This window comes from Nerophis lumbriciformis, linkage group LG33 (assembly GCF_033978685.3).
Source record: "Nerophis lumbriciformis linkage group LG33, RoL_Nlum_v2.1, whole genome shotgun sequence".
NCBI lineage: Eukaryota > Metazoa > Chordata > Actinopteri > Syngnathiformes > Syngnathidae > Nerophis > Nerophis lumbriciformis.
Genome location: NC_084580.2, coordinates 25092501 through 25111279, shown reverse-complemented (window position 1 = coordinate 25111279; position 18779 = coordinate 25092501). Strand labels below are relative to the sequence as shown.

The 18779-nt window shown below is 30.3% G+C and overlaps 1 protein-coding gene across 2 annotated transcripts in view; it reads left to right on the top strand.

Moving 5' to 3' along the window:
• The first annotated feature begins 603 nt into the window (after positions 1–603).
• Positions 604–18779, top strand: part of LOC133575872 (tissue factor-like) — a 20004-nt gene continuing 1828 nt past the window's right edge. Inside the window, exons 1-6 of one of the 2 annotated variants that reach the window (XM_061928757.1) lie at positions 604–852; positions 7799–7910; positions 11574–11663; positions 13342–13442; positions 15508–15686; positions 16366–16531. In XM_061928757.1, the coding sequence (XP_061784741.1) occupies positions 678–852; positions 7799–7910; positions 11574–11663; positions 13342–13442; positions 15508–15686; positions 16366–16531 (823 nt within the window). In that variant the 5' untranslated portion in view covers positions 604–677. Of the gene's footprint in view, positions 853–1152; positions 1194–7798; positions 7911–11573; positions 11664–13341; positions 13443–15507; positions 15687–16365; positions 16532–18779 lie in introns of those variants that run through there. The other variant, XM_072912117.1, reaches the window with a different exon arrangement.

The window sequence follows — 18779 nt, the reverse complement described above, 5'->3', positions numbered from 1 at the left end:
AGGAGCTGGACGAAGTGGCTGGGGAGAGGGAAGTCTGGGCTTCTCTGCTTAGGCTGGATGGATGGATGGATACTGATTATGATGCTAGTCTAGCACGGAAACATGAGTTTGTGTTGTTCCCACACCCCTAAAAGGTCACAGATGTTTGCACAAATAAATCTCATTACCTCCAAGAGTGCAGAGTAAATACTTCAAGACGCTGGAAAAAAATCTGTTGTTTGTTTGGATTTCTTACCCAAAGTTGTTTCTCATGGCTGACAGACTTGCTGGAGTTTGTTACGGAGAACGGTTTCTATGTGGTCTGACTTACTTATTGACTTTTATCCAGCGGGTTAGGGTCACAAATGTTGACTTTTTCTGAAAGCCCGCACATGAACATGTGATTCACTAGCGGTGTGGTCATGACCAAGGATGACATGTGTTCCCAGTTAGGGCTGACTGGTGAGCCTCCGCCGGTTCCCTCCACACAATGTGAAGCGGTCCACTTGGAAGCGCGCCCAGACGTTGCCACGGTGACGTGGAATTAATGCATTTTTTGCTCTTCGACGAGCAAACACTCGGCCTGCTGCTCGCTGGATTTCACAAGCAGATTCTTGAGATGTTGGATAAGCCGTGATTCAGAGTCTGTGGGCTTCTCTTCTTCATCGGGCTCACGGGAGTTATGTGGGAGGGGTCAGATGTGCACCAGAAGGGGAGGAACCCCTTGGCAGGACCTCGGTCCATCCCGAGACAGAACCCTCACTTTGAGACAAGGGGAGCTGGAACACGAGTGGAAGCTTTTGAACATGGACTGCTGGAAGAGAGCACTTTACCTGGGAGTCTGCATGTCGGCCTGGATCCTTACTCGGTCAGGTACTTTTACACAATACTCCAATCGTACTTTATCTGGGAGTCTGCATGTCGGCCTGGATCCTTACTCGGTCAGGTACTTTTACACAAGACTTCAATCTTACTTTATCTGGGAGTCTGGATCCTTACTCGGGCAGGTACTTTTACACAATACTTCAATCTTACTTTATCTGGGAGTCTGGATCCTTACTCGGGCAGGTACTTTTACACAATACTTCAATCTCACTTTATCTGGGAGTCTGCATGTCAGTCTGGATCCTTACTCGGGCAGGTACTTTTACACAATACTTCAATCCTACTTTATCTGGGAGTCTGCATGTCGGCCTGGATCCTTACTCGGGCAGGTACTTTTACACAATACTTCAATCTTACTTTATCTGGGAGTCTGGATCCTTACTCGGGCAGGTACTTTTACACAATACTCCAATCTTACTTTATCTGGGAAGGAAGTGTTAGTGTTTGTTTACAAGAAGTGTTAGTGTTTGTTTACAGGAAGTGTTAGTGTTTGTTTACAGGAAGTGTTAGTGTTTGTTTACAGGAAGTGTTAGTGTTTGTTTACAGGAAGTGTTAGTGTTTGTTTACAGGAAGTGTTAGTGTTTGTTTACAGGAAGTGTTAGTGTTTGTTTACAGGAAGTGTTAGTGTTTGTTTGTTGATCTTTTATTTACATCTTACCTTCTTTTACTTACATCTTACCTTCTTTTACTTACATCTTACCCTCTTTTTTTACCTTCTTTTACTTACATCTTACCTTCTTTTTTTTTACCTTCTTTTACTTACATCTTACCTTCTTTTTTTACCTTCTTTTAATTACATCTTACCTTCTTTTTCACCTTCTTTTACTTACATCTTACCTTCTTTTTCACCTTCTTTTACTTACATCTTTCCTTCTTTTTTACCTTCTTTTACTTACATTTTACCTTCTTTTACTTACATCTTACCTTATTTTACTTGCATCTTACCTTCTTTTTTTTACCTTCTTTTACTTACATCTTACCTTCTTTTTTTACCTTCTTTTCCTTACATCTTACCTTCTTTTACTTACATCTGACCTTCTTTTTTTACCTTCTTTTACTTACATCTTACCTTCTTTTTCACCTTCTTTTACTTACATCTTACCTTCTTTTTCACCTTCTTTTACTTACATCTTTCCTTCTATTTTACCTTCTTTTACTTACATCTTACCTTTTTTTTACCTTCTTTTACTTACATCTGTCCTTCTTTTTTGCCTTCTTTTACTTACATCTTACCTTCTTTTACGTACATCTTCCCTTATTTTTTACCTTCTTTTACTTACATCTTACCTTCTTTTTTTTTTACCTTCTTTTATCTTAACTTCTTCTTTTTTTACCTTCTTTTACTTACATCTTACCTTCTTTTTTTTACCTTCTTCTTATCTTCTTTGACTAACTTTTTAAAACAAACTTTATTTACCTTCTTTTTTCTTTGACTTTCTTTTATTTATGTCTTACTTTTTAAACCTTTTTTAATCTTTTCACCTAATTTTACTTACATTTGACCTTCTGTTTTACCTTCTCTGACTTACATTTTTACTTTTATTTACTTTCTTTTTTCTTTGACCTTCTTTTATTTACATCTTACCTTTTTAATCTTTTCACCTAATTTTACTTACATCTTACCTTTTTTTAATCCTTTTTATTCTTTTCACCTTCTTTTACTTACATCTTACCTTCTTTTTGATCTTCTTTGACCGACTTTTTTTTTTAACCTTTATTTACCTTCTTTTTTCTTTGACCTTCTTTTATTTACTAACCTTTTAAATATTTTCACCTAATTGTACTTACATCTTACCTTTTTCTTATACCCTTTTTAATCTTTTCACCTTCTTTGACTTACATTGCACCTTCTTCTTACCTTCTTTAACTTAATTTTTTAAAAACCTTTTTTACCTTTTTTCTTTGACCTTCTTTTACTTCCATTTTGTCTTCTTATTGCCTTTTTTAATCTCCTTTTTTAACCTTTTACCTACTTTTTACCTTTGTTTTACTTTTTTTTTTTAGCTAATTTGACCTTCTTAGCATATTTTCTTTTTTTTAAATATTTTTTATTCTTATTTAAACTACTTCTTATTTTACTTTCCTTCTACTCTTTTTTTCAAATGTTTTCCTTTGTCTACTTTTTACCTTATCTATGTTTTACCTTCTTACTGCCTTCTTTACCAACTTTTCACTTTATTCTTACCTTTATTTTACTAACTCACTAGTTTACATCTTTTTAAACACTTTTTACCTTCTTTAACCTTTATTTACCTCCTTTTAACTTAACCTATTTTATCTCATTTCCTTTTTTAGTTACTTTTAATCTTTATCTTTGTGGGTTTTTTTCTCTCTCCTACCTACTTTAAACCCTATTTGACATTTGTTAACCTTCTTTTTACTTATTTTTTTTTTTTTTTTTTTTTTTTACCTTCTTTTATCTTATTTTACCGTCTTTTTTCTTCATTTTATTTTATTTTTACACTTTTGGATCATCTTATACCAACTTTTTGTTTTGACTTTTTTTTTTTTTTAACCTACTTATTACCTTCTTTTTGCCTCCCTTACCTTCTTCTTACCCTCAGGTAAAAAGTAGGTAAAACGATGGCAAAAAAGTGAGTGAACTGGGTTCCTACCTACTTTTTACCCTCTTTTTTACTTTTTATTTGCCTTATTTTACCTCCTTTTACTTTCATGTAAGTAAGTCATGTTTTAATAAACTTTCTTTTATTTTATTTTACCTTATTTTTAATTAATGTATTACTTCTTTTTACCTTCTTTTTACTTTTTTGACCTTCTTTTGACCTTCTCTTACCTTATCTATTTATTATTTTTTTAAACTTCTTTTACCTTTTTTGTTACCTGAAAGTACTTTTGACCAAATGAGTTCCACACGTGGTGACCTCGGTCCTGCTACTTAGTATTCGTGCTGACGGCGTGTGAAGACCAGAACTTCAGGGCAGGTTTTGTCTCCCAGTGTTTTGTTCCCAGAAGGTGATAACTAAAGTGAAGTGTGTCACTTCATGTGTCACTCAAACACGCTGACGTGACATTTTTACTCACTCAAATATTTCTCCAACTTTGACTTCTGTGTCGGACAAAAAGTAGGAAGTTGTGGTTTTTGTGTTCATACTGTTAAAAGTCACATCCTACAAATGTGACTATATATATATATACACACACACACACATATATATATATATATATATATATATATATATATATATATATATATATGTGTGTGTATATATATATATATATATATATACACACACACACATATATATATATATATGTGTGTGTATATATATAAATGTGAGTGTAGTTGTTTGTGTAAGATAGAGTTGAGAAAGTTTCTCCTCCAGTTGGAAGGCAAAAGTGTTGAACTTTGAACTGCTGACATTTCCCAGCAGACGTCCTCTGAGGAGGACATCAAAGAACATCCAACAAGGGCAATAAAAACCTCATGTGTTTGCATTTTTGTTGGAGTAAAGTAAAGAAAGGAGCTAGTAAAGACATAAACAAGTAGAGACATAAACAAGTAAAGAGATAGACAAGTAAAGACGTAAACAAGTAAAGACATAAACAAGTAACGACATAAACAATTAGAGACATAAACAAGTAAAGTCATTAACAAGTAGAGACATAAACAAGTAGAAACATAAACAAGTAAAGACATAAACAAGTAAAAAAAATAATCAAGTAAAGACATAAACAAGTAGAGACATAAACAAGTAAAGACTTAAACAAGTAAAGACGTAAACAAGTAAAGACTGTTGTTTAGTGTAATAAAAGACAATATGTGTAGTAAAATAAGATAATGTGTAATAAAATAAGATGATGTGTAATGAAAGAAGATAATGTGTAATAAAATAAGATGATGTGTAATAAAAGAAGATATTGTGTAATAAAAGAAGATAATGTGTAATAAAATAAGATGATGTGTAATAAAAGAAGATAATGTGTAATAAAATAAGATGATGTGTAATAAAAGAAGATATTGTGTAATAAAAGAAGATAATGTGTAATAAAATAAGATGATGTGTAATAAAAGAAGATATTATGTAATAAAAAAGATAATGTGTAATAAAATAAGATGATGTGTAATAAAAGAAGATATTGTGTAATAAAATAAGATAATGTGTAATAAAATAAGATGATGTGTAATAAAAGAAGATATTGTGTAATAAAATAAGATAATGTGTAATAAAATAAGATATTGTGTAATAAAAGAAGATAATTTGTAATAAAATAAGATGATGTGTAATAAAAGAAGATAATGTGTAATAAAATAAGATGATGTGTAATAAAATAAGATATTGTGTAATAAAATAATATAATGTGTAATAAAAGAAGATGATGTGTAATAAAAGAAGATATTATGTAATAAAAAAAGATAATGTGTAATAAAATAAGATGATGTGTAATAAAAGAAGATATTGTGTAATAAAATAAGATAATGTGTAATAAAATAAGATGATGTGTAATAAAAGAAGATAATGTGTAATAAAATAAGATGATGTGTAATAAAATAAGATAATGTGTAATAAAAGAAGATATTGTGTAGTAAAATAAGGTATTGTGTAATAAAAGAAGATAATGTGTAATAAAATAAGATGATGTGTAATAAAAGAAGATATTGTGTAATAAAATAAGATGATGTGTGATAAAAGAAGATATTGTCTAATAAAATAAGATATTGTGTAATAAAATAAGATAATGTGTAATAAAATAAGATGATGTGTAATAAAAGAAGATAATGTGTAATAAAATAAGATGATGTGTAATAAAATAAGATAATGTGTAATAAAAGAAGATATTGTGTAGTAAAATAAGGTATTGTGTAATAAAAGAAGATAATGTGTAATAAAATAAGATGATGTGTAATAAAAGAAGATAATGTGTAATAAAAGAAGATATTGTGTAATAAAATAAGATGATGTGTAATAAAAGAAGATAATGTGTAATAAAAGAAGATATTGTGTAATAAAATAAGATGATGTGTGATAAAAGAAGATATTGTCTAATAAAATAAGATATTGTGTAATAAAATAAGATGATGTGTAATAAAATAAGATTATTTGTACTAAAAGAAGATAATGTGTAATAAAATAAGGTGATGTGTAATAAAAGAAGATAATGTGTAATAAAATAAGATAATGTGTAATAAAAGAAGATAATGTGTAATAAAAGAAGATATTGTGTAATAAAATAAGATGATGTGTAATAAAAGAAGATAATGTGTAATAAAATAAGATGATGTGTAATAAAAGAAGATATTGTGTAATAAAATAAGATGATGTGTAATAAAAGAAGATAATGTGTAATAAAATAAGATGATGTGTAATAAAATAAGATAGTATAATAAAAGAAGATATTGTGTAATAAAAGAAGATAATGTGTAATAAAATAAGGTGATGTGTAATAAAATAAGATAATGTGTAATAAAATAAGATGATGTGTAAAAAAATAAGATATTGTGTAATAAAATAAGATAATGTGTAATAAAAGAAGATGATGTGTAATAAAAGAAGATGATGTGTAATAAAATAAGACATTGTGTAATAAAAGAAGATAATGTGTAATAAAATAAGATAATGTGTAATAAAATAAGATGATGTGTAAAAAAACAAGATATTGTGTAATAAAATAAGATAATGTGTAATAAAAGAAGATGATGTGTAATAAAATAAGATGATGTGTAATAAAATAAGATGATGTGTAATAAAATAAGATATTGTGTAATAAAATAAGATAATGTGTAATAAAATAAGATGATGTGTAATAAAATAAGATGATGTGTAATAAAAGAAGATGATGTGTAATAAAATAAGACATTGTGTAATAAAAGAAGATAATGTGTAATAAAAGAAGATGATGTGTAATAAAAGAAGATGATGTGTAATAAAATAAGACATTGTGTAATAAAAGAAGATAATGTGTAATAAAATAAGATAATGTGTAATAAAATAAGATGATGTGTAAAAAAATAAGATATTGTGTAATAAAATAAGATAATGTGTAATAAAAGAAGATGATGTGTAATAAAATAAGATGATGTGTAATAAAAGAAGATGATGTGTAATAAAATAAGATGATGTGTAAAAAAAATAAGATATTGTGTAATAAAATAAGATAATGTGTAATAAAAGAAGATGATGTGTAATAAAAGAAGATGATGTGTAATAAAATAAGACATTGTGTAATAAAAGAAGATAATGTGTAATAAAATAAGATAGTGTAATAAAATAAGATATTGTGTAATAAAAGAAGATAATGTGTAATAAAATAAGGTGATGTGTAATAAAAGAAGATAATGTGTAATAAAATAAGATGATGTGTAAAAAAATAAGATATTGTGTAATAAAATAAGATAATGTGTAATAAAAGAAGATGATGTGTAATAAAAGAAGATGATGTGTAATAAAATAAGACATTGTGTAATAAAAGAAGATAATGTGTAATAAAATAAGATAATGTGTAATAAAATAAGATGATGTGTAAAAAAATAAGATATTGTGTAATAAAATAAGATAATGTGTAATAAAAGAAGATGATGTGTAATAAAATAAGATGATGTGTAATAAAAGAAGATGATGTGTAATAAAATAAGATGATGTGTAAAAAAATAAGATATTGTGTAATAAAATAAGATAATGTGTAATAAAAGAAGATGATGTGTAATAAAAGAAGATGATGTGTAATAAAATAAGACATTGTGTAATAAAAGAAGATAATGTGTAATAAAATAAGATAATGTGTAATAAAATAAGATGATGTGTAAAAAAATAAGATATTGTGTAATAAAATAAGATAATGTGTAATAAAAGAAGATGATGTGTAATAAAATAAGATGATGTGTAATAAAAGAAGATGATGTGTAATAAAAGAAGATATTGTGTAATAAAATAAGATGATGTGTAATAAAATAAGACATTGTGTAATAATATTTCAGATGATTCTGCACCAAAAGCCGAGAATGTTCGCTGGATGTCTTTGGACTTTAAAACTATCCTCATGTGGACTTCAACACCTTCACACTACACCTTCACTGTCAAGTACTCGTGGTGAGCACACACACACACACACACACACACACACACACACACACACACACACACACACACACACACACACACACACACACACACACACACATTATAGTACTTGGTTGAATGATGAAGTATGATTGTAATAACAAGTCATTAATGATAAATATGAATAACAGGGATGATATTAATGATTATTAATATGAATAACAGGGATGATATTAATGATTATTAATATGAATAACAGGGATGATATTAATGATTATTAATATGAATAACAGGGATGATATTAATGATTATTAATATGAACAACAGGGATGATATTAATGATTATTAATATGAATAACAGGGATGATATTAATGATTATTAATATGAATAACAGGGATGATATTAATGATTATTAATATGAATAACAGGGATGATATTAATGATTATAAATATGAATAACAGGGATGATATTAATGATTATTAATATGAATAACAGGGATGATATTAATGATTATTAATATGAATAACAGGGATGATATTAATGATTATTAATATGAATAACAGGGATGATATTAATGATTATTAATATGAATAACAGGGATGATATTATTGATTATTAATATGAATAACAGGGATGATATTAATGATTATTAATATGAATAACAGGGATGATATTAATGATTATTAATATGAATAACAGGGATGATATTAATGATTATTAATATGAATAACAGGGATGATATTAATGATTATTAATATGAATAACAGGGATGATATTAATGATTATTAATATGAATAACAGGGATGATATTAATGATTATTAATATGAATAACAGGGATGATATTAATGATTATTAATATGAATAACAGGGATGATATTAATGATTATTAATATGAATAACAGGGATGATATTAATGATTATAAATATGAATAACAGGGATGATATTAATGATTATTAATATGAATAACAGGGATGATATTAATGATTATTAATATGAATAACAGGGATGATATTAATGATTATTAATATGAATAACAGGGATGATATTAATGATTATTAATATGAATAACAGGGATGATATTATTGATTATTAATATGAATAACAGGGATGATATTAATGATTATTAATATGAATAACAGGGATGATATTAATGATTATTAATATGAATAACAGGGATGATATTAATGATTATTAATATGAATAACAGGGATGATATTAATGATTATTAATATGAATAACAGGGATGATATTAATGATTATTAATGTGAATAACAGGGATGATATTAATGATTATTAATATGAATAACAGGGATGATATTAATGATTATTAATGTGAATAACAGGGATGATATTAATGATTATTAATATGAATAACAGGGATGATATTAATGATTATTAATATGAATAACAGGGATGATATTAATGATTATAAATGTGAATAACAGGGATGATATTAATGATTATAAATATGAATAACAGGGATGATATAAATGATTATTAATATGAATAACAGGGATGATATTAATGATTATTAATATGAATAACAGGGATGATATTAATGATTATTAATATGAATAACAGGGATGATATTAATGATTATTAATATGAATAACAGGGATGATATTAATGATTATTAATATGAATAACAGGGATGATATTAATGATTATTAATGTGAATAACAGGGATGATATTAATGATTATTAATATGAATAACAGGGATGATATTAATGATTATTAATATGAATAACAGGGATGATATTAATGATTATTAATATGAATAACAGGGATGATATTAATGATTATTAATATGAATAACAGGGATGATATTAATGATTATAAATATGAATAACAGGGATGATATTAATGATTATTAATATGAATAACAGGGATGATATTAATGATTATTAATATGAATAACAGGGATGATATTAATGATTATTAATATGAATAACAGGGATGATATTATTGATTATTAATATGAATAACAGGGATGATATTAATGATTATTAATATGAATAACAGGGATGATATTAATGATTATTAATATGAATAACAGGGATGATATTAATGATTATTAATATGAATAACAGGGATGATATTAATGATTATTAATATGAATAACAGGGATGATATTAATGATTATTAATATGAATAACAGGGATGATATTAATGATTATTAATATGAACAACAGGGATGATATTAATGATTATAAATGTGAATAACAGGGATGATATTAATGATTATAAATATGAATAACAGGGATGATATTAATGATTATTAATATGAACAACAGGGATGATATTAATGATTATAAATGTGAATAACAGGGATGATATTAATGATTATTAATGTGAATAACAGGGATGATATTAATGATTATTAATATGAATAACAGGGATGATATTAATGATTATAAATGTGAATAACAGGGATGATATTAATGATTATAAATGTGAATAACAGGGATGATATTAATGATTATAAATATGAATAACAGGGATGATATTAATGATTATTAATATGAACAACAGGGATGATATTAATGATTATAAATGTGAATAACAGGGATGATATTAATGATTATTAATATGAATAACAGGGATGATATTAATGATTATTAATATGAATAACAGGGATGATATTAATGATTATTAATATGAATAACAGGGATGATATTAATGATTATTAATATGAATAACAGGGATGATATTAATGATTATTAATGTGAATAACAGGGATGATATTAATGATTATTAATATGAATAACAGGGATGATATTAATGATTATTAATATGAATAACAGGGATGATATTAATGATTATTAATATGAATAACAGGGATGATATTAATGATTATTAATATGAATAACAAGGATGATATTAATGATTATTAATATGAATAACAGGGATGATATTAATGATTATTAATATGAATAACAGGGATGATATTAATGATTATTAATATGAATAACAGGGATGATATTAATGATTATTAATATGAATAACAGGGATGATATTAATGATTATAAATGTGAATAACAGGGATGCTATTAATGATTATTAATATGAATAACAGGGATGATATTAATGATGATAAATATGAATAACAGGGATGATATTAATGATTATTAATGTGAATAACAGGGATGATTTTAATGATTATTAATATGAATAACAGGGATGATATTAATGATTATTAATGTGAATAACAGGGATGATATTAATGATTATTAATATGAATAACAGGGATGATATTAATGATTATTAATATGAATAACAGGGATGATATTAATGATTATTAATATGAATAACAGGGATGATATTAATGATTATAAATATGAATAACAGGGATGATATTAATGATTATTAATATGAATAACAGGGATGATATTAATGATTATTAATATGAATAACAGGGATGATATTAATGATTATTAATATGAATAACAGGGATGATATTAATGATTATTAATATGAATAACAGGGATGATATTAATGATTATTAATATGAATAACAGGGATGATATTAATGATTATAAATATGAATAACAGGGATGATATTAATGATTATAAATATGAATAACAGGGATGATATTAATGATTATTAATATGAATAACAGGGATGATATTAATGATTATTAATATGAATAACAGGGATGATATTAATGATTATTAATATGAATAACAGGGATGAAGGAGACTGGATGGAGAGTCCAAACTGCATCGCTATATCAGAGAGAGAATGTGATCTGTCTTTGGATCTGGAACCAATTGATAGGTATGGAACTCTTCTTCATCATCATAGTAATCATAATCATCATCATCATCATCATCATAATAGTAATAATAATAATAATTATCATCATCATCATAATAATATTAATAGCAATAGTAATAATCATAATCGTGATAGTAATAATAATAATCATAATGATAATAACAATAACAATAATAATGATAATAATAATCATAATAATCATTAAAAATATCATAATCATCATAATCATAATAATAATTATAATCATCATCGTCATCATACTAGTAATAGTAATCATAATAATAGTAATAATCATAATAATCATGATAGTAAAAATAACAATAATAATAGTAATAATGATAATAATAATAATAATAATAATAATAAAATTAATTATTAACCATATCATAATCATCATAATCATAATTCTAATCATCATAATCATCATCAATACTTATAATAATCATAATAATAATATAATAGTCATAATAATAATAGGAATACTAATACTAATGATAATAATAATCATAATAATAAAAATAATAATAACAATCATAATAGATAATAATGATAATAATAATAATAATAATAATAACAAATAGTAATAATTATAATAATCATAATAATAATCATAACAATCATAATAATACTAATAGTCATAGTAATAATATAATAATAATAATAATAATGATAATAATAATATTAATAGTAATAGTAGTAATAATAATAAAAATGATAATAATAGTAATAATAATAATGATCATAATAATAATAGTATTAATAATGATAATAATGGTAATAATATTAAAAATATTAACAACTTGCTTTATGAACACTGACTTGCATTAACATATATATTTATGAATATCAATTACCATATTTTTGTATCACTTTTTGTGACTTAGTTTACTCTGACATCGCAACTCATAAAATCAACATTGAATAACGTAAAAATATAAAACGTTAACATAAACAACATAAAATGTTAACGTACAACTATTAAACGTTAATAACATAAAACGTTAATAACAAAAAATATAAAACGTTAACATAAACAACATAAAATGTTAACGTACAACTATTAAAGGTTAATAACATAAAACGTTAATAACATAAAAATACAAAACATTAATAACATAAAAACAAAGCGTTCACATAAAAGGTTAATAACACAAATATAAAACGTTAATAACATACTAATAACATAAAAGGTTAATAACATACAAATATAAAAGGTTAATAACATATTAATAACATAAAATGTTAATAACATACAAATATAAAACGTTAATAACATATTAATAACATTAATGGTTAATAACATGCAAATATAAAAGGTTAATAACATATTAATAACATAAAAGGTTAATAACATACAAATATAAAAGGTTAATAACATATTAATAACATAAAAGGTTAATAACATACAAATATAAAAGGTTAATAACATATTAATAACATAAAAGGTTAATAACATAAAAACATAAAAGGTTAATAACATACAAAAACAATAGTGTGACAGTAAAATAGAAAAGCGTGTGGTAATGACATCAACAGAAACAGAAGCGCAGCTCGCCTACGTAGTCCTCTCTGGGGACCCAACTGGAGGTCAGAAGACCGAGCGGGACGTTTAGAAAATGGCGCGTGTTGGTGAGCAAACATCCTCTGACCTTGACACGCTGTGACGTGACCTTGACAGGACCTTCACTGCTGACGTGCTGACTGAACCTGAGAGTGATGAGCACCTGCCGGAGGACTTACCTCACACCTACTCACCTCCATTCAACCCCTACACACAGAGTAGGTCTCACACACTCTCAAGTACACTAAACTATAGTATACTTTGTACTTCTACACACCTGACCTAGCTCTCAAGTACACTAAACTATAGTATACTTTGTACTTCTACACACCTGACCTAGCTCTCAAGTACACTAAACTATAGTATACTTTGTACTTCTACACACCTGACCTAGCTCTCAAGTACACTAAACTATAGTATACTTTGTACTTCTACACACCTGACAATAATAGCTCTCAAGTACACTAAACTATAGTATACTTTGTACTTCTACACACCTGACAATAATACAAGTACACTAAACTATAGTATACTTTGTACTTCTACACACCTGACAATAATACCGAGCTCTCAAGTACACTATACTATAGTATACTTTGTACTTCTACACACCTGACAATAATACCGAGCTCTCAAGTACACTATACTACAGTATACTTTGTACTTCTACACACCTGACAATAATACCGAGCTCTCAAGTACACTAAACTATAGTATACTTTGTACTTCTACACACCTGACAATAATACCGAGCTCTCAAGTACACTAAACTATAGTATACTTTGTACTTCCACACACCTGACAATAATACCTAGCTCTCAAGTACACTAAACTATAGTATACTTTGTACTTCTACACACCTGACAATAATACCTAGCTCTCAAGTACACTAAACTATAGTATACTTTATACTTCTACACACCTGACAATAATACCGAGCTCTCAAGTACACTAAACTATAGTATACTTTGTACTTCTACACACCTGACAATAATACCGAGCTCTCAAGTACACTAAACTATAGTATACTTTGTACTTCTACACACCTGACAATAATACCTAGCTCTCAAGTACACTAAACTATAGTATACTTTGTACTTCTACACACCTGACAATAATACCTAGCTCTCAAGTACACTAAACTATAGTATACTTTATACTTCTACACACCTGACAATAATACCGAGCTCTCAAGTACACTAAACTATAGTATACTTTGTACTTCTACACACCTGACAATAATACCTAGCTCTCAAGTACACTAAACTATAGTATACTTTGTACTTCTACACACCTGACAATAATACCTAGCTCTCAAGTACACTAAACTATAGTATACTTTGTACTTCTACACACCTGACAATAATACCTAGCTCTCAAGTACACTACAGTATACTTTATACTTTTGTTGAGCCCTACAAAGTGTTAGTACTGTAAGTCTAGTACCAACTGTTTTATTTACATATATAAAGTATACTACAGTATATTATAAGATATACTTTTGTTGAGCCCTACAAAGTGTTAGTACTGCAAGTCTAGTACCAACTGTTTTATTTACATATATAAAGTATACTACAGTTTATTATAAGCCATACTTTTGTTGAGCCCTACAAAGTGTTAGTACTGTAAGTCTAGTACTAACTGTTTTATTTACATATATAAAGTACACTACAGTTTATTATAAGACATACTTTTGTTGAGCCCTACAAAGTGTTAGTACTGTAAGTCTAGTACCAACTGTTTTATTTACATATATAAAGTATACTACAGTTTATTATAAGCCATACTTTTGTTGAGCCCTACAAAGTGTTAGTACTGTAAGTCTAGTACCAACTGTTTTATTTACATATATATAAAGTACACTACAGTATATTATAAGACATACTTTTATTGAGTCCTACAAAGCGTTTGTACTGTAAGTCTAGTACCAACTGTTTTATTTACATATATGAAGTACACTACATTATATTATAAGCCATTCTTTTGTTGATCCCTACACAGTGTTAGTACTGTAAGTCTAGTACCAACTGTTTTATTTACATATATAAAGTACACTACAGTATACTATAAGCCAGTGTCTCATCCATCACATACTTTTGTTGAGCCCTACAAAGTGTTAGTACTGTAAGTCTAGTACCAACTGTTTTATTTACATATATAAAGTATACTACAGTTTATTATAAGCCATACTTTTGTTGAGCCCTACAAAGTGTTAGTACTGTAAGTCTAGTACCAACTGTTTTATTTACATATATAAAGTTTGCTGGCGTTCCTTCCTGCTAGGCGAGATCAGCGCGGCAGAGTTCGACGTGGAGGTGTTGGAAGAAGGCCGAGTGAGCGTCGTCATCAAAGATCCTCTCACCAGTTTCCACCCAAAGGGGAAGCAACTCAGCGTGAAAGACGTGCTGAAGAACGACCTTCAGTACAAGATCAGCTACTACAAGTCTGGGAACACTGGAAAGGTACTTGCAGTAGTACTACACGCACATACAAGTTGCTCATTTGCGGTTTTTTTTCCCAATAAGATTGAATAAACTTGGGATTTTATGAATTTTTACCTATTTTTAAGTGTTTAAGTGTATTAGTGTGGGGGGGCGTGAGAGGCAATAGTGTAAGAGAGTATATCGTGACACGTACAGGTGAATGTGTCGAGGGAAGGGGGCGTGGCGTAATTCCATTTTTGACCAGGGTTAGAACTATTTTGGAACATGCAGATAAAAAAAACAACTTTGGGGGGGCGTGAGAGGCAATAGTGTAACAGCGTGTATCGTGACATGCAAAGATGAATGTGTAGAGGAAGGGGGCGTGGCGTGATTCAATATTTAACCAGTATTATCACTATTTTGAAACATACAGATAAAAAAATTAACTCTGGGGGGGGGGGGCGTGAGAGGCTATAGTGCAATAGCGTATATATTGACACGTACCGATGAAGGGGGCGTGAGAGGCAACAGCACAACAGTAGCTTTAGTGTTAATAAAGAACTAATTTGACACATTCTGATAAAAAAACAAACATTAACTTCAGGGGGGGCGTGAAAATAATACCGTCCCCTAGGGGGGCGTGACAGAAAACACTGTGTAACCTGAACATGTGCAACACCTTGAGAACATTTCTGACCTGTCCAGTTTGTCCCCGCAGAGAGACATCATATCCAAGTCCAACCGGGCCGAGGTGTCCGGGTTAGATGCCGGACAGAGTTACTGCTTCATGGTGGCGGCCTTCATCCCCTCCAGAGCCCCCGCCTACCGCCAGGGAGCTTGGAGCATGCAGCAGTGCACGCCTGGCCAGAACAACGTCCTGCAAGGTACACACACCTGAGACAAGTTGCTAATGATGTGACCTGATGTAACATGCAGACGCAACACGTGGCGCAACATTTGCGCAACATGCGGAGAAACATGCACCATAACGTAATGTAACATGCAGATGTAACACGTGGCGCAACATTTGCGCAACATGCGGCGAAACACGCAACATAACGTGATATATCATGCAGATGCAACACGTGGCGCAACATTTGCGAAACATGCGGCCAACATGCAACATAACATGATGTAACATGCAGATGTAACACGTGGCGCAACATTTGCCCAACATGCGGCGAAACACGCAACATAACGTGATGCAACATGCAGATGCAACACGTGGCGCAACATTTGCGAAACATGCGGCCAACATGCAACATAACGTGTTGTAAAATGCAGATGCAACACATGGCGCAACCTGCAACATAACATGATGTAACATGCAGATGCAACACGTATCGCAACATTTGCGCAACATGCGGCGAAACACGCAACATAACGTGATATAACATGCAGATGCAACACGTGGCGCAACATTTGCGAAACATGCGGCCAACATGCAACATAATGTGATGTAACATGCAGATGCAACACGTGGCGCAACATTTGCGCAACATGCGGAGAAACATGCACCATAACGTGATGTAACATGCAGATGTAACACGTGGCGCAACATTTGCGCAACATGCGGCGAAACACCCAACATAACAGGATAAAACATGCAGATGCAACATGTGGCGCAACATTTGCGAAACATGCGGCCAACATGCAACATAACGTGTTGTAACATGCAGATGCAACATGTGGCGCAACATTTGCACAACTTACGGCCAACCTGCAACATAACGTGATGTAACATGCAGATGCAACACGTGGCGCAACATTTGCGCAACATGCGGCCAACATGCAACACAATGTGTTGTAAAATGCAGATGCAACACGTGGCGCAACATGCGGCCAACATGCAACATAACCTGATGTAACATGCAGATGCAACACGTGGCGCAACATTTGCGCAACATGCGGCCAACATGCAACACAATGTGTTGTAAAATGCAGATGCAACACGTGGCGCAACATGCGGCCAACATGCAACATAACCTGATGTAACATGCAGATGCAACACGTGGCGCAACATTTGCGCAACATGCGGCGAAACATGCAACATACCATGTGATGTAACATGCAAACGCAACACATGGCGCAACAAGTGACAAACAACACGTGGCACAACATTTGCACAACATGCAGCCAACTTGCAACATAACCTGATGTAACATGCAGACGCAACACGTGGCGAAACATGCAACATAACGGGATATAACATGCAGATGCAACATGTGGCGCAACATTTGCGCAACATGCGACGAAACATGCAACATAACATTATATAACATGCAGGATGCAACACGTGGCGCAACATGCGGCCAACATGCAACATAACGTGATGTAACATGCAGATGCAACATATGGCGCAACATGCAACATAACATGATGTAACATGCAGATGCAACACGTGGCGCAACATTTGCGCAACATGCGGCCAACATGCAACACAATGTGTTGTAAAATGCAGATGCAACACGTGGCGCAACATGCGGCCAACATGCAACATAACCTGATGTAACATGCAGATGCAACACGTGGCGCAACATTTGCGCAACATGCGGCCAACATGCAACACAATGTGTTGTAAAATGCAGATGCAACACGTGGCGCAACATGCGGCCAACATGCAACATAACCTGATGTAACATGCAGATGCAACACGTGGCGCAACATTTGCGCAACATGCGACGAAACATGCAACATAACATTATATAACATGCAGGATGCAACACGTGGCGCAACATGCGGCCAACATGCAACATAACGTGATGTAACATGCAGATGCAACATATGGCGCAACATGCAACATAACATGATGTAACATGCAGATGCAACACGTGGCGCAACATTTGCACAACATGCGGCCAACATGCAACATAACCTGATGTAACATGCAGATGCAACACGTGGCGCAACATACGGCAAAACATGCAACATAACGTGATGTAACATGCAGATGCAACACGTGGCGCAACATCTGCACAACATGCAACATAACGTGATGTGACATGCAGACGCAACACGTGGCGCAACATGCAACATAACGTGATGTAACATGCAGACGCAACACGTGGCGCAACATCTGCACAACATGCGGCGAAACATGCAACATAACGTGATGTAACATGCAGATGCAAC